The sequence below is a fragment of the Lonchura striata genome, chromosome 2, assembly GCF_046129695.1.
Source record: "Lonchura striata isolate bLonStr1 chromosome 2, bLonStr1.mat, whole genome shotgun sequence".
NCBI lineage: Eukaryota > Metazoa > Chordata > Aves > Passeriformes > Estrildidae > Lonchura > Lonchura striata.
The window spans coordinates 68,592,410-68,618,462 of NC_134604.1; the positions used below are offsets into that span (position 1 = coordinate 68,592,410).

At 41.8% G+C, this 26,053-nt stretch overlaps 1 protein-coding gene across 10 annotated transcripts in view; it reads right to left on the reverse strand.

Moving 5' to 3' along the window:
- The window catches only part of MTUS2 (microtubule associated scaffold protein 2), a 268,374-nt gene that overhangs the window by 158,748 nt on the left and 83,573 nt on the right, over positions 1-26,053 (reverse strand). For 9 of the 10 annotated variants that reach the window (XM_021541972.3, XM_021541971.3, XM_021541975.3 and 6 more), the window contains one exon: positions 1,679-4,273. In XM_021541972.3, coding sequence (XP_021397647.2) covers positions 1,679-3,964 — 2,286 coding nt within the window. In that variant the 5' untranslated portion in view covers positions 3,965-4,273. Of the gene's footprint in view, positions 1-1,678; positions 4,274-15,208; positions 15,306-26,053 lie in introns of all 10 variants that reach the window. The other variant, XM_077781450.1, reaches the window with a different exon arrangement.

Sequence of the window (26,053 nt, forward strand, 5' to 3'; positions counted from 1 at the left end):
AGTTTGCTTGGGTTCAGATATTCCCTTGTTGAAATACCCACCAAAAGTCATATTTCTTGGAGGAATAAGGGAAGTTCCTCTCCAGCTCATGTGTCCTACTTCTAATCCTAATCTAGAGAAAATCACACTGCAGCCTTGCCATAACTTGAATCCTTCTCATGCTAAAAACAGACCCCAGCAGTGCTCAGAAATCTGTCCTTTGTTCACAGATGTGTCTGCTAATCCTGTCTGATTATCTGAACCCCAACTCTCACAGACACCTGTGGTCTTCAGAGGGTCATGCCACCCTATAAACAGCCAAACAGCCAGTGCACAATCTGGGTCATTTTGGCTTTCATTCCATTGCCATACATTAAAGAGTAATAACCTAGCAACTTCCCCTCAACTTATAAAGCAGTTGTGAAAATATACTAATGATGGCTGGAATAGACAGTCTCCCAAAGACTTTAGTAATTAATTTCTTGAACATAAAATACAAGAGACAGAGCTGAAAACTGAAGTTAAAGGAAAAAGGACAGCAAGCACTGTCCTTTTCTGTGTTTGTGATGAGAAACTGTAATGTTTGTTCATTTCAGTAGGTTTCTGGTTAGTATGCAATAAGGGTCAATCTACACTCACACACAGTATCTTAATTTGGGTATTTGCCAGGTTTTGTCTGCCAACATTGTCACAAAATATTTTATTTCAATGCTGTTCCTTGGAGCTATACTGTATGCAGAATGAAGTAGGGAGCCTTAATAACACCACAAGACACAGAGCAAAAAACCATATCCTTTTTTTTAAAAGACTCATTCAAATAAAATCACTCATGCTATCTTCAGTGTTTGTATGCAAAGCTTGGTTGTTGGACTACCTCGGGTCCCAAGCAATGGATGCAAGAGCACATGACAGACATATCTTCCTCTTCCCTGTCCTTCCTCCCCCTACCAAGCAAGCTCATCCTTCCTCCACTGTGCTCATCTCCCAGCAGGGATTTTGGTAACACAAAATCCTTCCCAGTTTAGCAAGGCAGAAACACAGTGAGCTATCTGGAGCCAGAGGTGTCTAGAGGGATTTCCGCCACATTTTGGTTGCTCAGGATGGCTTTCCAGGGAAAAGAATAAATCTTTTTTGATGTGCAGGTCAATGTAAGAAACAGCATTAAAATTAGTCAAAAGTAAATCTTCTTTTGCATTATATATATAATCCAAAAAGAGCTCTGATAGTCCCTGGGTTTCCGTACAGCTAAACATAATGGAATTAGTTTATATACTGCTCTATCTACAAAAACCTGCCAACTTTCCCATTAGGAAGGAAAAGTCTCTATAGGCAAATTACAATCATTTCCCAAAGCTATTCTTTGGGAAGCAAAAAAAAAAAAAAAAAAAACCAAAAAACCCCACCTATTTATTTATTCAATTCAGTATGACTTTTCTTTTATAAACATCCCAATTTATAATACAAGCAGGTGATAAATTTGCTTGAAAATACTGGAAGAGCACAGTAACAACTTCCAGTAACAGCTAAGATATCACAAAGGGTCAGTGCCAGAAGCAGTTAGGTAAGATTATTCCTAATGATCACACATTGTTTTAGGATTTATTTCTTGTTTGAGGTTCGAGAACTAACTTCTGGCAGCAGCAAATAACCAAATAATGACCACTAGGCACACAAAAGCAGCTAAGCTGCATAAACTTACCTCATGCAGGAATTTCTCACTCATTGGACCAAAGTGATGACCTGGGGGCCTAATTCCTGACACTACCAGTCCAGAACCAAAGAGTCTTGGCTTCTGGAGGTCAGGTTTAAATTTGTCGTACAGAACGCTGGTGGGCTTTGCCTCCTCTCCATTGGACACCTTCTGTTCCTCAGGGATGGGCATGCTGCACGCAGGGTTGTTGAAGGGCAGCGCTGCCGGCGTGAACAGAGGGTCGAGCTGCTCTATTGAACGAGGGTTTCTCCTAATGTACGTGATGATTTTAGGTCTCACAGGCTTGGGCCGGGGGATGGCAGGTTTCATCTCAACACCTTCTTCCAGCTTTTCACTGCATCCAGTGTCCACATCAGCCTTATCTGTGAGGGAGCCCTTGGGGTGGACCAGGATAGGTTTTGGGATGGCGCTGCTGCAAGCACTCTTGATAGGCACTTTAGGGGATAAGTTTAACAACTGTGTGCTGTCAATGGGAGGTAGGACTGAGGAGGGTGACAATTTGTCATCATGAAGTGCATAAAGGTCCTTCAAATTATTGTTTGATAGTGTGGGCTGACCATTAACATCGGGCATTGCCATTGGGCGCACAGGAGTTGGGACACATAAAAAGACATCAGCCTTTGTTGGAAGGTTACATCTCTCTGGTGCTTCCTCTGGAGGATGTTTCTCTACATTAACTGTTTCTTTACTTGAAACATTTGAGGTTTCCACATCACTGCTGTGACTGTCAGGTTGTTGATTTGACACTGTCTCTGCACTGCATGCTCTGTGATGATCTGAGGGATCAGAAGCAGGCACAACATCATCGTCAGTGCTTTCTTTGACTAGCATCAGTTTATTCTCATTAACTTCCAAGGGTTTGCTGTCAGGTGGATTAATATCATGTGTAGGAGATATCTGTTCACCAACTGTTCCAGTGCAACCTGTGTCAACTTCATGCAAATTTCTGTTTTTTCTCGGTGTCACTTTGACACTGGGTTTACTACTGCAGGTGAGTGGAAATACTGTTTCCATTTCCTCATCGGTAAAATATTCCTCACCAGCTTGGCTGGTTGCCCTGCTGTCACCGTCATTGCTTCCTCTCCCTTCTCCACTGATGGTGATGTTATCATTTTGCAATTTATCATCAGGATGAGTTACTACCTGACTTGACAATGGGTCCTCTACTCTATTACAGGTGTCGTGAAAATGGGATACTTGAAACTTTGATGTATCAGACCCAGAGCTTTTCTGTTCCTGCACTGCTGTATTTTCAGCTCTTGGACACCCCAGGAACTCTACCAGCATAATTCTCTCTATCTTTTGTGGACACGTATTTTTATATTGTAGAGATGGTGCAGTCCTAAGCTCCAGTTTTTTACTTTTATCACCCTGACCTAACTGTGCTTCTGATTTACTAGCAACCTCATTGATCTTAACAGCTGAATGTTGAGAATGAGAAGTATGCAGTGTGCTTTCAATGCTAACATTTGGTAAATTTTCTGGTTTACTTGTTTTCTTGTTCCCTGAGGTAGATGGTGTGGAATAAAATGCAGTCTTTTCCTCTGAGGTATTGTCAAGTGGACAAAACACCATCCCAAGAAAATGATCCGTGGATGTTTTTTGGGATTTGTCTGTACTTCCTACCAAGTGGTGAGACCTGTCAATGGAGTCCAATGATGCAGAAAGCAGACGTTTACATGACACGCGGCCAACGCAGTCTTTTGCAAATGTTTCGGGCTGAGGAGAAAATTTACTTGGTCTTCCCAAAGAAAGCCTTTTTATTCTCTCCACCTCCACAGTCCTGGACATTTTTCCCTTAGGGAAGTTCTGGGTAAAATCAATATTACCTTTGGAGACAACCTCCAGGTTGGCATCATTTGTGCTACTTTTTAAATTGGACAGACTTTGTCCTCGGCTAATTCTGATATGCTTTGATATATCCTTAACTTCGCTGGTCCTACAATCTTTCCCCATTTCCCTGCTTGTGGTGGAGGGCAGCTTACTTTCCTGTGCACTGGTGTGACAGGTTCGAGAGTCTTTGAAGGTCAGATGTTTATGCTGCTCTGTAGGCAGATGAGTCACTTTCTCTGTTCCTCCAGAGTATATATTCCCACTCTCATCTGTCAAATCATGTTTCTTAACATCCCCATCAGTGGTTCTAACTTTTGTTACAATTTGGTTGGCATTGGTATCCCCAACATTCACTATGCTTTCATTATTGTTTCTTATTTCACTGTGGTTGTCTTGAAGCTGGGAATAACATGACTTGTTTGGAATTAGTGGAGCACTCATTTTGAAGCTTCAGGTGACTGCTTTTTTTTTTTTTTTTGGCAGTTCTAATTACAGAGAAGGTGTTTTCCCCTGTGAGGTTAACTTTTATGAATGCTTCAGTTATATATTTAAATTAGAACTGATCAGTAGAAAATTCATCATCAGAAGGCTTGAAGTCTCTTCTCAGAGTCACATTTTTCTGCTGCTCAGTTGTCTTTTCTGTAGCTTCTGGACCTAGGAAATCTTTATGATGTGCTGCAGAGAGGTTCAACAAAAGCAAAATAGATCTGCCAAGTTCTCTCTGAATGAGAGCCAGTTAATCCAGCCAACCTAAGGGGAAAAAAACCCAAACACAAATAAAACAAAAACCCAAACAGATAACATTACACTGATGTCAGGAATCATGCTAACTAAATCAAACTTAAAATCAACAGCACTTCCAGGTATAACCCCAGGACAGAGTATTTTCAAACACTTTAAATGCTGTTTAAATTACAGCTTTTCTCCCAGAAAACGTTCTTAGTGTAACACAGATTTCTGACTCGAGAAGTTACACAGCAAAAACTGTCCTGGTTAGAGGAGTGGTTGTTACTGTTTTTAGGACACATAGGTGTACAGCTGGAAATAGGCAAAAATAGCCAGGTGAGGGTGGGATGCTTTCTTGAGGGTCTAAACATTTGCATACTGTTTCAACAATTATTACACCAAGAGTGGCTACTGAAGCATTTAAAGCATCACTGTATAGATTAGCAAACATTAATAAAATTCCAGGTCCATAGAAGTTGTTTATGGGTTTTTCACCATGGCTTTTAGGAATCACTGCTATTCTTGTGCTGACACCCCATCCCTTTTGACATTTCTTAGCCAGATTTATAGATTCCAAGAAAGCAAAAGCTATGGCTGGAGGCCTGCAAAGGAAAAATATATTTTTTCTGAGACAGATGAATATGTGTCTTTTAAAATATACAGGATTATACACCAACCCCAATGCAATGCATCTCTTTTTGGCTCCTTCACACATTTGGCTTCGGGAGCCCAGATTTTGTCCTCTATCACCTCCAACAAGATGAAGGTGAGATTTCTGTCTATTCCATGCACAAATTCACTCTCTGAGATATTTCTTGTACCCTGTGTGTTCATACCCTTCATCATAAAGAAACATGGACACTGGAAATCCGAACATGCTCCACGGTTCCCAGAAGCTAGACTTCAAAGCACTTCTGATATGCCCAGCTATGCTAGGTTTCTAGCCAGGGGCTCATAGGGGCACTAATTAGAAGTGCAGAATAAGTCCAGAACTCTGTCTACAGTATCTGGGTGCCAGTCTGGGTCCCTGTGTTCGCTGAAAGCATCTTCACACACAGTATGCAGAGAGACCACGCTGGTGTGCTTCAGAGACCAAACCAAGCACTTTGGCTTAATGTGGCTAGTACAAATTTATTAAAATGAAGGTCTGGAAAGACCTGGCCCCCTCTTAAATACAGGGCACTGCTCAACCTCAGGACATTGCCTGTTGAGACTAACTCCTTAAAGCTGACAAGGATAGACTCTATGCACATGACATTTCAATTTAATCTCTTCATCTCTTCCTGTGACATCCAGCCTCAGATGTCAAAGACTTGAAGAATCCACTACATTCTTACAATTAACATCCATTCAATTACCCAAAAATATGTTCTTTTTTATGCAGAATATTACCTGCTTAACTTTGAAACGTGTTTCATGACTACCATTACAATAACTACACTGTTTGAAAATAATACCAGGTTCCATTCTGCTACAGAACATACAGGACTCCAACTAAATTAATATAAAAATATAATCTATCTTCTTGTTAAGGAATACAAACTTTGGAGCTTAGTTCAGTCAATGTGTTGAGCATTTACGTATTGTGATAGGCCCATTTGGAAGTAAGAAACATGGTTTTGTGTTACATTTGGGACCTTAGATTTGATCATTCTTCTGTAAATAGATGCTATTTAAGAAGTTTTGGCTTGGATTTTCTGCAAGATAGTTTATTTTAAATGGCAGTGTCCAGGCTCAACTTCACTATGCTCTTTGGAGTCAGTGAGATGAAAAGACTCAGCTGTGTCTGGGTTCTGCTGGCTCTTCCTCTATTTTTTATTACTCACCTCTTTTGACTGATGTTGGCTGACATACACACATGTGAAGTCACTCCCTGCTGTGTAGGAATGCTCTGAGATGAGAGGGACATGAACCTCCTAACTCTTCATATGCCCTCCTCAGAATGGGAGAAGGGAGTAAGAGGAGTCTCAAGTTCAACAAAGACAATACTACATCACTTATCAGCATATCACTAGGGATTCTGGACAAGAAACATGTCTGCAGTCTTAAATAGTGAACTTGGTATACGTAAGGATTTATATAGATAAAATTTTCTTGATACTGTACAATGCAAAAACATCCCCTCTGAACCACTGAGAATAGAAAATGAAGTTATAGCTGCCCATGTCACAGCATCTTGACAGGATGCATAACTGTATTTGTGAAAACAAAACAAAAAAACCAAAAACCCTTTACAAAATGATGTGAACATGCTAGACAGTGGAATAAAATTATATCCACCAGACTATGTTTAGCGATGAATCCCACAGGGAGAAGAAAAGTTCAAGGAGCCAGAAACACAATTAAATACTTCTATTTAACTCCAGCTCTATAAGGTTCCTTCTAAGATGTCTATCTCTTATGAGACTCTATTTTAAACTTGAGCCCATTTAATGATGATCTAGGAAAGAAGTCTACAAGGGTTTCTTCCCGTCTGATATTGCATTTCCTTTACTATGCTCCAAGTTACATTTGGCCAGCAGGTCTCACCCTAACCTCTGGAGACATCAGGAAGAAGAAGCTGAGCTGGATGATTTTTGCCCCAGGACATGAAGAAGGGACTGCATCAGCAGAGCTCAAGTTTGTAAAATAAAACTGGCTGGAAAAAGAATGCAGCAGCCCGCTTCTGAATAGTAACAGCAGTGCATTTTTGATTAGACAAGCAGTGTAGAAATATTGTTATCCTCAACAGGAATTAAAAAAAGAAAATTGGTGAAGAATTCCTCACTATTGGTTGTTTGCTCTGTTTTCAGTTTGCCACAAAAATAGAACAGAAATAATTATAAGATATGCAAATGAATTATCAAAGCACGTGGACAAATAAAAATGGAAATAAAGAAATAAAACCTTAAATATGTTGAGAATTTTGCTTCCTCTATAAACATTTCCTAATGTAGGCTGTTACAGCTGCTTGCCCATCCCAGTATTGAGAGTCTAAACCCAGAATATTTACAGCAAGATACACTAAAAACATCTGGGTGTTCTGGTAACACTGTGCATGGCTCAGACTGATTGCTCTTTCAACACCACGTGTATGAGAAGCACCTGAACACTTCATTAGTGGTCTGCCACTGAACTGGTGCCTCTTAATACTACCATAAAACAAAATAGAACAAAACAAAACAAACAAACAAACAAAAAAAACAACAAAACCCAGTAGGTTTTACTGGGGCAGAGCCAGTAGCCTGCAAAAGGTCAGCCATGGGCCAGCATCCCCCTTCAGCTGCCCACTCCTGCAAGGTAAAAGCTCTCAATCCAATGGGGTAGTGGGTCGTGCTGCACAAGAAATAGGATTACACAGGCAGATTGTTCACCTGGAGAAGAGAGGGTTCCAGGTAGACCTCATTGCAGCCTTTTAGTACTTAGAGGGAGCTTATAAAAAGGAGGGAGAATGACTTTTTACAAGCAGATATTCATAGGAGAAGAAGAAATAGTTTTAATCTAAAAGAAAAGAGATTTAGATATTAGGAAGAATTATTTACTGTGAGAGTGACGAGGCACTGGAATAGGTTGTCAAAAGAAGCTGTGGTTTCTTCATCCATGGAAGTGTGCAAGGACAGGTTGGACAGGGCTTCGAACAATCTGATCAGTGGAAAGGGTTCCTGCCCATGGCAGGGGGTTGGAACTAGAAAACCTTTAAGGCCCTGTTCAACCCAAACCACTCTATGATTCTATCTATGATACATGTGCACCAGCCCACTTGGCAATGACTCAGAGAGGAGTCAGGAGGCTTGATGGGGTGTTTGTCCTCAGAGAAAGCAGCTATGTCTCCTTGATCACAACTCAGTTCAAAGCACAAAGTGAGAAATCTCCAGCCATTTCCCTCAGAGGCTGTCATGTTCAAGAGCTCCAAGTTTTTAAACTCCTGGAGCACCCTGGACAAGGGTTGAGCACAAACTCCACCTGTGCTGCCCTCTGCACAAGCAGCGCACATCCAAAGGATAAGAGTCTTGGATGCATTACAGCACCCACAGATAAACTCCTGCAGAAGAACACCCTCAGGAAGAAATCTTGGCCCATGAGAAAGACACTTCTGTTGTCTGACCAGTGCAGTGATGCAGGGAGATGGATGAAAGCAGAGGAAGGATATATTTGTATGAGGTGGGAAACAGATGCGGTTTTTACAGTTACTACAGAAAACAGAACAGATGCCTCCTGAAATGCACAGTTGTCCCAAGAAATACCACTGAGAATTGGCAAACCAGGCAGAACCTTGCTGAGGCCTTCTCTGGGAGACAAGATACCACCACATCCAATGCCAGCACTGCAGCCTGCCAAGAGCTGAGCCCACAGATGAAACGAATGCGGTGCTGGATGAAAAGGAGGTGGGAATATCTCCTTGGGAAGCCCAAATCTTCATGAAGAACTATTTCTGATGGTGACAAAAGCTGAAAGCTGATACCAGGATATTAAAAAAAAAAAGAGTCAATAAACCTTTTGGAGTGGGTAACATACAATTGGAATAAATTAAAAGTGGTAGAAAAGTGCTCACCCAGGCATGTGATAATTTTGTTAATGTGATTTGGAAGGGTGAGAACTAAAGATTTGGATACAGTCCCCGACAGCTTCTATTCATAACAAAGAAGACACAGCTGTTTGAGGAAATTACAGCATAATCTCATCTTTGGCAGATCCTGTGGAAATATTGCTGTCTGTCAAGCAATTAGAATATAGGCAGAGAAGAGATTATGTTAATGTTAAATGTGAGAGCAAATGTTAAATTTTTACACACTGAAAAATGGCAGGAAGGCAGTTCTGATTCAAAAGTAAAACTGAAATTATTTGAAGATATTAAAAGCTTTTGTAGAGTACAGCTCTGTAGCATTTCCACAATTTCAGTGTTTTAGTGTGTTTAATGTCTCTATAGTCAATAAATTTTAATGATTTCATTATTTACATGATGGCATATTTTATACCTTTATAAGTATAATTATAAAAACTGAAGATAAAACAGCTTTTGGTTTCATAGGCCAAGGCAATTTTTTCTGTTATACTTTAATTTTTGTTCAATAATAAAACAGATTTCATTTATCCAAATTATTAATAAATTTCTGCTGGTATATCAAATCAAATCAATCAATCAATCAATAGTCTATCTAATCAATTTATGCTGTTCTATCAAATTTCATTAAAATTATTACGAATAAAACAGACTTCAAACATTTGCCATATTTAGCTTCAAAATTTTCTTAACCAAACATTTTACTTTTCAGTTTCAAATAATATTTCAAGATCAAATTTACTTCATCTTGCCAAGGTTTTCAAGTGGCAGATCAGGTAATGCAGAAAGGTTACTTCCCCTACCCAAATTACTATTTTTTTTTTTCTAAGTAACAGGGTGATAACAAGCCTAGTGGAGAACTCCTGATTCTTGCTTTCACTAGACTTAGGGTGAGCCATTTCCTTTTGGCTCTCTTCCCTGTATTTCCAGAGATATTTTTGGTTCAAACCTTCGGTAATACAATTTCTTTATACAACACACCTGAGAGATCCCTTGGAAGCAGCACCACTTCCAGTGTGCTGGAAATCACCACCACATGCAACACTCCTGAAAGCACAGCCAAAGGTAAAGGTGCTAAAGCAAGGTTGTCCCCTGACCTTCCCAAAGGAGGGGAGGTGGCAGCACATGAAAGAGCAGGACTGAAAAATAAGCTGCCAGCATGAGACTCCAGCCCTGGAAATCACTGTAGCAGCTGGCAGTGTCATGATGTGTAATTGGCTTGCAAGTGCAACTTTCCTTTCTGAATAAACTGAAAAAAAACCTGAAGGAGATGTTCCACGTTAGAAGCACTTGCAAGCATCCTCAATTGTCTATGTATGGCAGCTGGAGGACACCAACACAGCGGATGAAGCAAAGGGAATGCACTGCTTTTCCTTTGGCTGAACATTCCTCATCACTGGAGTGATTTGTCTCACAGGCACTACTGAGGATGGGAAACAACCATGACCACGTGCTCTTGGCTAAAGAAAGCTGTGTTTTCATCATCTCCCGGGGGAAAACACCCACAATTTTTCCTGCCATGGCAGTGCAATGGCAATGCAAGAACAGAAATTTTTGTACAGCTTCGTAACCTTCCCAAATAATGTATATAATTTTATTTTCTTAAGAAACTTGTAAATGTATGAGTTTGGTGGGGAGTTTTATGTCAAAACTCCATTTTGTTATATAATACTCTAATAATTTATTACCTGTGAGGGCTGAATTCCCAAAGTGCATTATATGGAAAGTATCCTGCTGACTGCTATTTCAAAGGAGTACAAGATTTGGGATTAAAGATTCTCATTATCAAAACTGACAGATTATTTTCATTATTAACATCAATCAAGTCTTCACCAGGCATATGCCTGATTTTTGTTTTTCAAGACTTCTTTATTTTTACATTTCTACTTGCTTTCAAATATCCACTGTTGGATAAGACAGCATACTCTGATATAAGCAATCTATTAATTAGTTATCCCCCAAAAGGCAGAAGTCTCTGTCTTAGCAATGGCAACCAGGAGGCTGATTGATAATCACAGCAACTAACCTTTGAAAAAATATCAGATTTTATTTTAATTCCAGATAAGCACACCTGGCTAAAGGTATAGGAACAGCTCATAATTTATGGGGCACAATGCTGTTCAATTTGAGGATTTGAAAGAAAAACAAACATCAGAACCTCAGGGAAAGCCACTGTGAAGACAGGATCAGATAAGAGCATCCTGACTTTTTAAGTAGTATGAGCTGGTAAATCAAGCAACACAAGAACTCAGCCCAAGCCACGTATATCTTTATTGCCACAGCCATGAGCAAAACACAGGCAGCACAAGAAAAGCTTGAAACAAAAGCCCAAAGGAGAGAAAATTATCACCCTTATCACTTATCACCCCAAGGCATCACAGAGCAAATGAAAATGACAAGAAAGAAAACAGTAAAGAAGTTTTCTCGGAGAAAAACTATAGTCAAGGCAAAAACTGATTCCTCCCAAACAAGTGCAAACAAACAGAAGAAAAATTATGTATCAAATCAAGTCTGTGCTGCCACAGCACAGACCATCTGTTACATGCTGAGACATTACCCAGAGGTCAACCCCAAACAGAAGGCATGGGGACAGCCCTCCACACTCTTTCTTCTGCCCACATGCCAGCACGGGCACCACACATGCCCTGCTGCACCACTGAGCACTCCTGGGCACAGTGCCACTGATGGAAACTGGAGATTGCAGTGAAGGTGAGAGAGGCACCATCAGCTCCTACTGCTCTCTTTCAGAACAGAGGGAGCAGCAAAGGGATTCTGCTCATCCTTTCTGGTGCCTACCTCACAGAGCCCAGCCAGAAACTTGCTATATCCCTCTCTAGCCAAAAACATGAACTGAAGTTCATCATAAAATCTGCAACAGCTGGACAGTAGATGCGTGGGGCCCCAAAACACTGCTTAATTTATTTCTGTGCAGCACAAAATCTTGACACGGAAAGGGATTGTGAAATGCTTTCAAAATGATCATTGTTTTTTTTGCTAAGACTGCTAAATCTTTCCTGGCTTCCAAAAAACATCTGGGAGACAAAAATAAATAGATTTAGTTGTAATACTCAAACATGAAAAAAGTTCATAAATTTGCTTCCTATTGAGCAAAAAACCCAGAAACTCAGAAGCTTTGTCTACTCCAGCAAATTTACCCACTGCTGATGAAGCAGTTACAGCTGATACTGAACTCAGCTTAACTTCAAGTGTAGCCAAGGGTAAACTGTCTTTCCACATCCTTTCTTGAATTCTACTGAATTCAACAGCAGGTAAATGTGTCAGTTCTCAACTGAATACCTAAATATGAATTTAGAACCCTAATTTTAGATTGCTAGGTTTGCGCATTCCAGTTTGAACCACGATCAGCTCTGTAATGCCATCAAATTTCAGAAATGTTACTGCAGTCAAACTTTCTAAACATTACTGCAATCTATCAGTAAAAACTGAAACAAATGTGAAGCATTATCAGAAATTCTGCTCATTTGCTTTAACCTCAGTAAAAAATATCTTCCATAATTTGATCTATATTTCAAAAATGCCACTGTATTTCCAAAACACAGATCAAACACTGGAGATTTGGAAATCTACATTTCCAAAATGTAGAACAAATTACGACTTGTGACTACAGACCTAAGGGAAGAAAAAAACACTGTTAATTTGTTTTAAAAAGCAGTGTCAGGATGAAAACTGTGTTAAAATCCAGACTGGGCTCTGCACCCAAGGAGCCTGGTTACAACAGTTACTACAACCATCTGAAGGACATAAATCTTGGTGTGGTTTTATTAAGAATTTTACTTTGCTCTCAGGCTCAGTAAAGCAGATGAAGTAGATTTTCAGGTGTAATTCCAACTACTAGTAAGGTAGGAGGAACATATACAATTATTCCACTCAGGCCACTCCAACTGAGAAGCTGGAACTTCACCACGCTGCCCACCTGCACCACATGTCTGTGTAAGCCAAGGGCTCAGCAAGGGACAACTGGCAAGGAGTTCTCACCTAGGAGCACAGGAGGCAGAATGCAAAACCTTAATATTCAGAAAGGTGAACTGGAACTAATGCATTATCCACCTGCTGCTATTGATCCTGGAAGTGTACAACAAGCACTCCACAGCCAACACTGCTCTGTAAACAATTACATTTGCTCCACTTAAAAAAAATTGTGTATGCTGCTAAAAAACACTTAGAACAAATTGTCAAAAGATTGCACCCCCATTTTCATATATTAACAGAAATTTGATTCAGCTACAGCGCACTATCACCATGCATTCCAATCAGAAAGGCGTGTGTACTTACTGATTGCTTTCCCTACTGTATTTTTAATATCAAATTTATATACAATAAAATTACAGGATTTAATAGCTTTTTGCTTATGTTTATTTTTAATGCTGTTAATTAGCACTCAAAATTGTGCTCCAGACATCTCCTGTACCTGTCAGATGCAGATCAGCTGAAAACCAGCAAGCCCCCACCTTCTTAGCCCAAAGAGAAAGGGATGTTTTGATTTCAATGTTTCAACTTGCAGTAGTCCCACTCTTCACTTACCCCAAACATACACTTGTTCTCCTTCCCTCCTTCTGAAGTTGGGAAGAGGTTCAGGCTTTGAAGCATGTGCCAAAGAGCTGAGTTTTCAAGGCAAAACACTGAATCAGGTAAAAAAAAATAATGGGGTGCTGTAAAGGAAGCACTTGCAAATTCCCTTCCTTCTTCCTCCAGTTTGACTGCATCTGCAAACTGGAGGAAGAAGGATGTGGTCTCCCAAGGAACTGCTCAAGACTTTCCAGCTTTGCTGGTGGAGCTGGTTGGGGGAGGAGTGCTGGTGGAGGACAAGCTGAACATGAGTCAGCAGTGTGTCCTTGTAGCAGCAAAGGTTAACCCTGTACTGGCCTGCTTCAGCCAGGGAGTGACCAGCAGGTCAAGGAAGTGACCCTTCCCTCTGCTTGGCATGCACGAAGCATCTGGAGCACTGTGCCCAAGTGTGGGGCTTTGGGCTGCTGAGACTGAAGAAGATCCACAGAAGGGCTACCAAGAGGATTACAGATCTGGGGCATAAAAATTATGAATACAGGGCCAAGGGTCCAGGGTTGTGTTAGCCTGAAAGATTGGAGCATGGGAGTGACCTAATAGCTTATTCTCAATTACGTAGAAAGGGGAATAATAGAGAAAACAGTGCCAGACTGACCTCCTAGGTGTTCAGCCAAAGAAAAAGAAGAAAAAGAAAATCAAGCTGTAATAAGGAGCATAAGAGGAATGTGAGGAATGTAAGAGGGAAAAAATGTTACAATGACAGAAATGAGGCACTGGCATAGATCACCCAGAGGGGTTATACAGTCTCCATCCTTGGAGGTTCAAAAGGGTTCTGAGCATCCTGACCTAAAATTGGTCCAGTTGTGAGCATAGCTGGAGTAGGTGAAGTCAGACAGAAGTCCATGTTTTAAAATAATTTTTTCCATGGTTCTGACAGCAGCAGCTTCAAAGGGAAAAAAATTTCTTTGGCAAGGACACACTGCTGGAAATGCCTCTGAACAAGACACAGCACAGCCTGAAATTATTATTTCTATCTGCAACACAGTAAATTTTGCCCAAAAGGAGTACCCAGAAAATGTAGCAGCCATTATTCGCTCAGCACTCCAGGGAGAAGAATCACCTGTAGTGTAAAGCTGCTTTGCAGTTAAAAGCCCCAGTTTTGGGCTAGAAGAAGCAATAATGCTGGAGCCACCAAGGATGTGGCAGAGGCATGGTACCTGACATTTACCAGTGAGTTACAGTATCTCAGGTAAAACTGGCAGACGCAAGTTCTCAGCAAACAGGAGAATAAAATCTTTCTTCATCCCACAATATTTATTATTAAATCTATTGAGATTTAAGCTGGCTCTATCTCTCCTGGCCAAGGCATTTCATAGTGTTGCCATGGTTTGATGACTAAGTAGGGAAAAAAAATGAATGTGACACCTATAAGAATCTACTTAATGCAGGTAAATCGGTGCTACTTTGTTAGTGAGTGCATTTGCCAAAACTTAAGAATCATTCAAAACACAAGTTTCATATAACTAAACACTAAACTATTCATTGTAAAAGCACTTAGCAATGGCTAGCTGTCCCAGGATTCTGCTAACTCCTGTGGGGAAAAAACTGAAGCTAAAAAGGCTTCTTACTCTAAATATCCTCTCTGCTGAACCTGGTATGTGAGTGCTACACTGGGATCCTTTCTCACTTAAAAGTGTCAGAGAAACAGGACAAGAAATTTCCTCTGTTTGACATCTGTGACATTTTTGTCAGTGAATTATTATTGCCAGAAAATTATAGTGCCTATTTTCTTCATTATGTTAAATTAGTCATTCTCCCAGTGACATACAGACAAGAATAGACTCAGCTGTTCAAATTCACCTTGGGGAAGCAAGTAAAAGTTTTAGGCTACTCACTGGCATGATGGTGTGAGAGAGAGAAATGGCCTTGACTCTGTGTAAGTGCTGCTCAGCAATAAATCCTTGAATTATGAACACTGTTTCCAGTGCAAATCTGAAACAAAGTACCACATTAGCTGCTATAAAGAAAAATAACTCTATTCAAGCCAAAAGCAGCACACAAAATTATGTTAAAAACTCTTTTATTCTACCTGAATCAGCAGCATATTCCTTCAATAAAACCCTACATTCTATTAGAGAAACAAATTCCATGCTATAAGAGTAATTGGAGACATTAAAAACAGAAGTCTTTTCTATCAGGAAAATAAGCAGAAAATCAAAAAGAACTCAAGAAATAAGGCAGACCATTTCAATCTGTAACAAGGAGAAAAAATTATACTACAACCAACTCTACCACTTGCAAAATGTGTCTCAATCTGAATAAATATGTAATGATGACTAATGAGTGATACTGCAATAATGCATAGCATGGCCAAGCTTTGGTCTGAGCTGCAGCAGGGCAGTCATCCCACCTGCCCTTACCCCCTCCACTTATACCGATACCATTAAAACTACAGCACTGGTCTTCAAAACATAGAACTTTCCTATAAGGCTGATAAAGCATCATCTACTTTCAGGAAGTCTGTGGGACTGTGTCTGATTTTCCCAAAGTAAGGAAGTCTCGGTGATCCAAAGTTGCCATTTTATTTTCTTTCCTAACTACTTCAGCACAATATCTTTGGAAAGATATTGTAGATGTCTGGAAACAGTTATAAAAGATGATAGCACTGGAAAAAAGCAGACAACAATTTACCTACATGCTCTCAAAGAGCTACAGAAGGAATGTGTATGGACTAACTACTATATTTTCAAATTCATTCTGAGTAGTTTTAATATACATAAAAGTTGTTTAGAGTGTTAGGCAGATCACAATACAACCCTCAGAAGTAGAAATGTTGCACTAATGTGAAAAATAACGATTGCTTTTCCTTGAAACTGCAGAGATCTGCACCTCACATACATTTCTGAGTATGTCAATGTTTCAGTAAGAAATTGCAGGTCATCAAGAAAAACACAAGATAAATGCTTAGTAGCAGAACAGTACCCCATAATTAACCTCTGCATGCCAGTAAGGGTCATCAAACATTGCACGCAAATTTCAAAAGGAGACATGGAAATATTATTAGATGTTTTTAAGAACATTTTAGACAAATCTTAAAAATTATCCAATTCTATATTATCTTGCCTTGAAGAAGAGGAATGGATAATGTGGCCTCCCTCTCAATCTTATTCTGTAACTTATCTGTGAAACTTTGGGAAAAAGCAGTTAAAAAACTAATACATGGAACATGGATAAATAATGACTATGGGAACTATAAACTCCTGTCCAGCAAATGCTTCCATATGCCCTGAGCTTTTTTATCTTAAGTCATCTTACAGCTGTCAAGGGGATGACTCAGATCAGTAAAATTATGGACATGCCACAGTGTTTGCACTGTGAGTACAGTAACTCTCACTTCTGGACAGCATGAGGAAAGATGACTGTTCACACTTCTATGCTGCCTCTTTGAGAGATTCCAAATAAAAATAATTAATGTCTGGAAACATCTGGCTAGAGAAGAGCTCTGGTAGTTTGTACAAGAAACACTTGTAGACATAGAAAAAGCAATGGGGCAATTAATCAGTACATTTGTAATGTGTTTGTACATTCATTTGGAAGCTATGGAGATGGAATAAGAATGATCTAGTGTCATAAGCTCCCACTTTTGCAGTCAGGATGTCTTGACACCAAATGTTTTAGGATACTGGCACATTCTTACCATGATCTATAAAGAGACCTTAATATTGTCAGTCTTGAAGTGGTTTTGTTCAATATTACAGGATACTTCTATACAGTTAACAAGTGGATGAGTCAATGATGATTTGTGGATATAAATCCAATTGTGCACCAATTTTGTGGGGGAGTATTTCTCGGGATGGGATCTCTTAGGGCTGGTCTGGCTCTGACCAAAGCACAGATAGTAGACATGATCCCTAGACAGAGCAGTAGGGATCTTCTTGGAATGCTTACACAAAAGGAGTGATGGGCTGTTAAGGCTGTTTGGTCATAGCTGGTTTGTCTTCACTGGACAATATGCATTATGTCAGATAACCACTTTAATAGCTTTGATGTAATTGCTTAGAGGGTTGGGTCTGAAAACAAAATAGCAGTAAAGTTGGTCTGTCTAACACACAATACTCCTAAAGTAAGGCTATTAGTGGTAATAGAAAGAAAATGAGAAAAGTAAAATGAAAGTGAAATGAATATTTTTCCTGCTGTGACTCAGTCCTGCACCATGAGCTTTACTAGGGGCATTTTTGCTCCCTCAAATGGCACAGGACCAAACCTATTTCTGTAATCATTAAAAGTGATTAAAACAGAGTACTGAAAAATAAACATCATGAAACTATTTCCCTTATGCTACAAAATGGATTATATATGGAGCTTATTCATTTAGTCTCATTGTTTACTTATGGTAACTTACACAAGGCAATAAGGGACTATAAATATACAAAAGCACAAGGGAGGAATGAAAATATCCCCTTGCCAGGAGTAAGAGTAAAAAAGTAGGGTGTCTCTTGGGTATTCCACTCTTCTGAAAGTGAATTAACTTTCAAGAAACTTTCCACTGGTTAACTGACAATGATGGCAGTAAATATAATACAAACACTGCAAGAGTGCCTTTTTAATAATTGTGTGGTTTGTCTTCTTTTATTTGGCAAAGTGTCTAAATACCATTGTGGCATTATATTAAGCCACCTCACAAAAGTCTCAATCAGCTAATGTGCCATTGCTGGGCTTGAAAAAACATAAAGAAGACCTATTTATAGATAACTTCTCTGTGCTCAGTGTTTTGGGTTTTTTATTCTTTCAAGGAAGGAAGGCTCTTGCCAAAAACAATACATGCCAGTATCATTTGGCAAACTTTCTGTAGCATTATCTGATCTGCAGAGACATTAAATTTGTACTGCAAATACATATTCAACAACTTATTAGAAGGTGGAATTTGTGGCCTGTTACACAAACACATATACATTTGATAAGACATAATAGAACAGCTGTTGTGGAGATATTTCCCCATAATTCACTCAATGCGAGCAACATATATGCAGCTGACATCTTACTGAAAAATCTTGGAAAACCCACTGACAGAAGTGGGTGTGCACAATCATTAGCTATGCTGCCATTCTCATATGCCTTTGTACCCCTTTGCTTTTTTTCACGCTCAAAAGCTGCATCGTACACTAACTATAGGCTGCATTTTAAAAAGGGACTGCTTATGTAGGAGCTTTAGCATCTGAATCACTATACACCAAGTAATTTTAGAAATAGGGAACAGCCATGTGAAAGGTTTTCTTCTCTTGTTTGTGCATAAAATTTAAATAAGTAACATAGGTTTTCAGGAATGACACACTAGATGGTAAATTTCAACCTAGATATAGATTTTTCTTTTAATGAATTAAAAGAAATAATTTACAGAAGGGCTTTTTTAAGACAGGAGAGTTTTTTTTTAAAACAGTGATAGACTCTTCACTGCACAACAGCAGTGGGCATTGCCATAATGTAAACGCAGGATGTTACAAGCTGTGGGGACACTTCTGCAGATCTTAAATCCATGCAAAACCTATCCAAGACCTTAATTACTTCCTCTGTAATTCATGTATACCTAATCATGTTTCAGCTTTCATCTTCTCTCCTTTCTCTCCCATAGTCTTGATATCTAATGTTCTGTTCAAACTACAAGCATGCAGAAAATTATTTTATCTTATCCTTGGGGAAAGTGCAAAGCATCAACAAGAGGTAACAAAGTCTCTACAATATCTATCCTCTTCATTAACTAAAAAATGCCAGCCAGTTTCATATGTTGCAGGAGTAGGCCAAAAAGTCTATGGTGTGAGTGCATAAGGAGTCAGATGGTGTCTCTGATCCAATTTCTGCTATGTGATCTGAAGTCTGTGCTCCTACCATAGACATGAAAGCAAAGACACACAACTGCACTGAAATGCAATCAAAATTTTTCTGCACTTTGGTCTCACTGCACATACTTATCTTTTTAGGATGTTCTTTGAAGTTATATGATTCAGCAAGGACATTTTCTGTTAAAACACAAGGCTCGCAAAAACAATGACAAGCAAGAAACAGATTTCAGAATTGACAAGTTACATGTGTTAGGGCATTATTGATTTTGCTTCTGTGAATTGATTTTTAGGATGAAAGGAATATTAGATCACAGAGACCATAATATTTGATCATGCAGTTGAATCTTGGGTATTCAAAGGCATTGTGTGTTGACAACAAGAATGTGGATATATTAAAGGATTTCAGTGCCTGAGAAACTAGGCACAAGCATGCAAGATGAAGGTCTAAGAAGGCCTGAGATCCATGCACAGCAGGGAGTTGATGGGCTGCCTGCATCGGCAATGGTCCAGGCCAGCAATGATGTCTCCTGACACAGCGAAAAAATTATGAGTTCTCTTGTCTTTGTTAATTCTTCCCAGTCTTAAATCTGTTCAGGATTTGGAAGCTGAGCTTCTCAACAAAGGTTTATCATTCAAGTAATTAAGAAATGATTATTTGTACCTCTTATCTCTGTTACTCAGAGACATGTCCACTAGTGTTTCATTGCCAATTGTTTAGAGAATGCAAAAAATCCCACAAGCTAAAGTGAGCCTGCATTCCTCCCTCCTCATCCCCCATCAAATATAAATAAATCAAAAATACATTTGGTAAATTGCATGTTAGAATAAAAATACCACCAGATTAGTGAAGGCCACCAGCAGAAGTCCTGTATCACAATTGCATCAAGATATTCTAAATTCTAAGCTGTTACACTCACATACTTGTATATTGCTACTTGGGAATGGCTCAACATCTCAGTGCTCAGAGAACAGTTGAGAATTACCTAATTTTGTCTCACTCTTACTTTAAATATTGCAGTGAGGGTGGTGGAAGAAGCTGTATGTGAGAAGCCTTGACGTAAACACAGCACCTAAAAGCCCTGGGCAAGGCAGGACTCACATGAAGTTCAAATTTTCAAACCCTGTGTAATGAAGAGAATTTAATGTGTGGTTTGGTAAAAATCTGCAGATAAATGTGCTCCCCAGTCAAGCACCTCAATAATTTCCAGTGACAGATGAATTCATACAAACTGAAATTTCTTAAGAGGAACTTTGGGAATAAAATACTTACATTTATTAACAAGATCACTTATTAGATATAAACTGTCCTGGCTTTAGCTGAAAGACTACACTGTGGGAAGCATATGTGAGTTCTTCTGTAGAATAGCTCTTATCGCCAAGAAGAGTCTCTTTGAATCAGGTTTTGCATAAAAAGAGATTACCAGTGAAAATTATCCTATGTGAACTGTGTTACTTTGTTTACACAGAATGTCCCCTTTAATTTTTTTATAATGAATGATATTTCAAATTCATCATGTCAGATGAAGATACAACAATTACACCTTTCAGTTGCAATTACTGCTATTTGTGCAAATGTTTTCTGACCATTTACGTCATGGTTTGATGCTGGTGCAATGCCGGCACCCCCACGAAAATGCACCTTCCAAAATGAACGCTGTGAGATGTGTTCCAGAACAGAGCAGAGCGGGCCCAAGCTTAATAGCAATGGGATAAAAACTTTATTAAACTTCTACTATGATAAAAGGAAAAAAGAAGAAAACACACACTAAATCCAAAATGAAAACCTTCAAAACAAATCTCCTCCCCCCACCCAAATCCAACAAACCACAGTGAGACACAACCTGAACCCTCAATCAGGTTCCCACCCTTCAGATAACCAATACTCAGTCTATCAAGGAAGAGAGGAGTCTCTCCTGTGCCATAGATACCCCCCCTGCCCCAAGAAACACAGCTGCCACTTCTTGTGTTTCCATGTCACACATGGCACTGCCTGGAGAAAATCTGCCAGTGTGACAGTCTCCTTTCCATGTCACAGTGCCCTCACCACCGTGCATGGACTGCTCATAGGGTTTCATTTCAAGGATGCTTTGCCAAGGATCAAAGAAAAACAACAGTTCAGTTTCTCATTTTTGGGATCACAGTCACCCCCATTTCCCCCTGGGGCCAAGGGTCCAAGAACAGAGATCTTTTCTGAAGACAGAGGGCATCACCACAAACCTCCACAATTTTTCTTTGTTCACTCCACTCCTGTCACTCTCAGCTGCTGAAACAGGTCTCTTGGCTCATCACTGCATCCCCCTAAAAATGCAGCCTCTGTTACAGGAGAATTTGGTTCAGTCTATGGCTATACAAGAAAAGTCCAGCCAAAAGCCACTCCATTATCTCCTCCCACCTAGAATTTCTCCTTCTAACATCTTAGGTCCCAGACATTCTCTCTTCTTCTCTTTCAAAATGAGGAGGAATAATATTTCACAAAGCTTTCATTTCCCAAGGAAGGGTTAAAAGTCCCAAATTCCCTGAAAGTCCAGGATCTCTGCCCAGACCTCCAACTCTCACGATTGGGCATCTTCCTCCCCTCTCCTTCTCCTCCTCAGCTGGCATACTGCTGGCACCGTCGCTGTCTCTTTCTCTCTCTCTCCAGAGAGACTCTGGGGGGGAATGCAAACATCCCAGATTTCCTCCACCCTTCCATATGCAGGGGGCCAGCCTGGTTCCAGTCCCTCCATCCTTTGGCCTTACCTCAGCCAGGTCACAGATCTTCCCCTCCCCTCCCCAGCCACCTGGCTGGGCAAGGGAGAGTCTGCACTGCACTCTGACTGGAACCAAAAAGAGAAAGTTCCCTGGGAGTTCTTGCTTTTAACCCCCTTGTGTTCTCAGAGGCGTGTCATGCCATCAGTGGTCAGTCCAAATGCCAATATCCAACTCCAACCACTGATTGGTTTGACTACCAACTTCCTGAGAAAAATTCACTTCCATGTCAAACCATGATAGAGTAAAATCAGAGTTCCTCCTGATTTTCTACACTTGTCCTGCATCATTTATCCAGCACCTTCTCCAAGGGCAGGGAGTGAGAGGAGACAGATCAAGTGTGGTTCTGGATAATCAGTTTTCTCTCCAATTTTTCCACTCCTGGCCCAGCTATGAAGCGCCGACCTGCAGGTGGGAGCATACCTGATGTCCCCCAGTGTTGCAGCATTTATCATCATTTGATCATGATTTATGTCTGGAATGAGATTTGAGCTACTCCAGTCTAGGCCTCAGATCTGGGCCTTGTGAGGCCTTCCAGCCTCTGACACAGTTAGAAATTAAGAGTTTGTGGCACAGTTAGAAATTATATTAAAGTGTGATGTGAAGCACTGGGCTGTCTGGGTGTGAAGTAGTATAGGTTTATAATGTGAAGTCTAGTCCACCTTAAGACAAAGACAAACAATGTTAGCTTGCCAATGAGAGTGCCTTTGTAAACTGTAAACCATATAGAAGTATATATAAACGGCCATCTTCTCACTAATAAACAGAGAACGTTTAATTAACCATATTGGTTTGACGTGCGTTTGTCCTGTCCAGCTTTCCTGTCTTATGAGGACCCTGGCTTTGCCCCAGGCCTCTCCTGTGGGCTGGAGCCCCGTGGGGCAGCTCCACCTTGAACAATTCCTTTTCCCATTGCAGGAGTCTCCTTTGGTAAGGAAAAGACAGAAAGAAAGGAGAATTCCTGCCTTCCCCTCTCTCATGGGCTGTAGAAGTCCTCAAACTTCCCTCCTGCTGCTCCCACAGAGAGAATGCTGGCCTAGGGACTCTCTGGTGTTGGATTTTGGGCAAGGGATGAGGGAGACACTTGGTTATCCCTGTGGACACAAGAAATGGGTGAACATCCAGTCCCAAGTATTCGTGTGGGATTTGTCATCCTTCAGTGAGTCCTTATTAGTTCTGGAAAGCAGAGAACAGGAGGAGAAGGCCTAGGAAAGGAACAATCCTTCTGTACTCCCTGCCAGGAGGGGACAGCCAGGGGGTCAGGCTCTGCTCCTGGGGAACAGGGACAGGACAAGGGGAAACGGCCTCAGGCTGGGCCAGCAGAGGCTCAGCTTGGACAGCAGCAGGAATTTCCCCATGGAAAGGGTGCTCAGTCCCTGGCAGGGGCTGCCAGGGAGGTTTGGAGTGCCCATTCCTGCAGGTGTCCCCTGGAGGTGGCACTGAGTGCTCTGGGCTGGGGCCAAGGCGGGCATGGGGCCCAGCTGGGACTCCATGGGCTGCGAGGGCTTTTCCAGCCCCAGGGATTCTGGGGTTCTGTGGGAGTCCTCCCAGCAGAAAGAAAAGCCAGTCCCGGAGAAAGGCCCTGCCCTGGAGCAGCAGAGGCGCAGCCCCCAGGCTGGAGGTGCCATGAGCGGGCTCCAGGCACGGCTGCTCAGCCCTGAGCCCTGTGGGGCTGCCCAGCAGCAGCAGCAGAGCCCCAGAGCTGCTTTGGGCTCTGCGGCTGCCCAGCCCCGTGCGGCTGCAGCCGCAGGGTGTGCCAGGAGCAGCACAGAGCTGCTGCTGCTGCCTCGGCTGGGGCTGCAGCGGGGGAACCCCTCCCGCCCGGCCAGGGCTGCCGGAGGCAGGCAGGGCTGCAGGAACAGCCCCGGCCCGGCTCCCCGGCCACGGGCAGAGCGGGGGTGGCTTCGCTGTGTTGGCTGCACAGCCCAGCTGCAAAGGGCTGCCCGGCACGGGTCTCTGCCAGCCGGGCTCAGCCTGCGCCTCCCGCTTGCCTGCAGGGAGCAGCGACAGCCCTGCCCCGCCGGCCCGGCCCGGAGCTCTCCCGCTGCCGCCGGGGCTGAGCCCGCGCTGCTCGCAGGGCGCTCCGTGCCACGGGCTGCGACAATACATCGGCACCTCGGAGAGATAGGACATGGAATCTGGGCACTCTGTCCTTGCACCTTACAAACTTCATTAGCAAACACACAGATTCTTCAATAACGGGAACAGCATGGGGACATTATAATGTGTTGTAATTAAAACATATGGTACATTAATGTTTTTATTTCATAACTGCAATAGAAATATACCATATGTAATAAAAATAAATTATTTGCTAATTTTACTTATTCCTTCAATTTTCTCTTCACTTTTCTATTCTTATTCTTCTTATGGTTCTTCTTTTTCCTACTCTTTACTATTCTTCTTCTTTGCTACTTCTATATATTTTTATATTCTTATTCCTATTCCTATTCTTCTTCTTCTACATATTTTGAAATTCCTATTCCTAGTTCTCTTCTTCTAAGTATTTCTAAATTCTTATTACTATACTTCTTCTATCTATTCTTAAATAAATGTTCTCTGTCTTGTCTTTTTAGTCTTCATCTTTGTCTTCTTCCTCTTTGTTTTCTTCTTCATATTCTTCATCCTATTTGTCTTCATCTTCTTCACTGTCTTTGCTTCATCTGCTATGTCATCTTTGTCCTCTTTAGTTTATTCTGTGTCTTTGTCTTCATCTTCTTTGTCTTCTTTGCCGTTGTCTTGGAGAGGTTTGTGCTGAGAGTCTGTTGCAGGAGCCTCTGCTTTGTGCCCAAGAAATGGTTGCTGCACCTTCCAGGCCCGGGGCCGGTGTGTGCAGGGCAGAGATGGGGGAGCTTTGGGCTCTTTGGGTGGGCATTTTCCAAGCCTCACTGCCCAGGTATTCGTGGCTCTGCCTGGTTGGGTTTTGCTTGGCTTGCTTGGCTTTGTTGGCCTATCCAAAAGCTTTTCCCTTCCCTGGCTTGGAGGAGCTGCAGCAGCAATCTTTCAGCCCCTCGAGCTGAACCGAACAGCTGCTGCTCCGACACAGAGGAGAGGGACCAGCAGGAGCAGTCATCTTCATATTTTTCCTCTTCTTCACCTTCTTTGTCTTCATGTCCTTCATCTTTTTCCATGTCTGTTTTACTCCTCAGTCCGTGGCCTGAGGCAGGGCCAGCGGAATAGCCCCCGCAGAGCCCGCAGCGCCCACCTGAAGTGGGAAGGACATTTCCTGGGGGCAGCCAGCTGCCCGCAGAGGGCCTGGGCTCCCAGCCGGGCAGGCCAGGGGCTGGGGGGGCTGTGCAGGGCAGGCACCAGCCCTTGGTTGCATGTCTCCTGTGCTGGGCACTCAACACAGGCCTCCTGAGTGACAGGCACTGGGAGCCTCTCTGCCACAAAAACTTTCTGGTTTTGGTCTTTGCTGTCTTCTGGGGGCAGCTCCTCATCCCACTGGAGGCTCACCTCATCCCACTCTTCCTTGTCTGGGGCCAAGGGCTTAGTCCAGATGCCATGGTTGCTCTTGTCCTCACAGTTCTCCTGCATGAGCTCCTTATAGCTATCATCTTCTGAAAGTGAGTATACTGAGGGTCTGCTGCCATTCCCTCTCGACATGTCTTGGCCAATGCAGGCTTCTCTTTGGGAAAGGTCTTGGCCAATGTATTCTTCCCAATTGGAATGTTCTGCACAGCTGATTTCTTCTCCTCCTAACAGCCCCTGCTCAGTGCATTCTTCACAGTCTGAGAGGTCTGAGCAGCTGGTGACTTCCATCAAGGACAGTTCTTCATCAGAGAAGTATTCTTCCCAGTCACAGCGTTTATGGTCACTTGTGACTTCTCCCTGGGACAAATCTTCCTCTGTGTGCTCTTCCCAGTCAGAAAGCTCTTCCTGGGATGGCTCCTGCTCAGGGCACTCTTGCCCCTGGGACACTTCTTGGGAGTTGTTCATTTCTCTGTGGGACACCTCTGCCTGTCCCTTATTTTCCCACTGGGAAAGCTCTGGTTCGATGCCATCTTCCTTCTCTTTGTCCTCCCCAGTCAAGGTCCCCTCCTCACTCTCTTGCACTGCCCACACAGATGCTGATGCTGCCCCCTCCTCCTACTGCTCCCTGGGGGCCTGGGCTCCCAGCTGGGCAAGTGAGGGGCTGGGGGAGCTGTGTGGGGC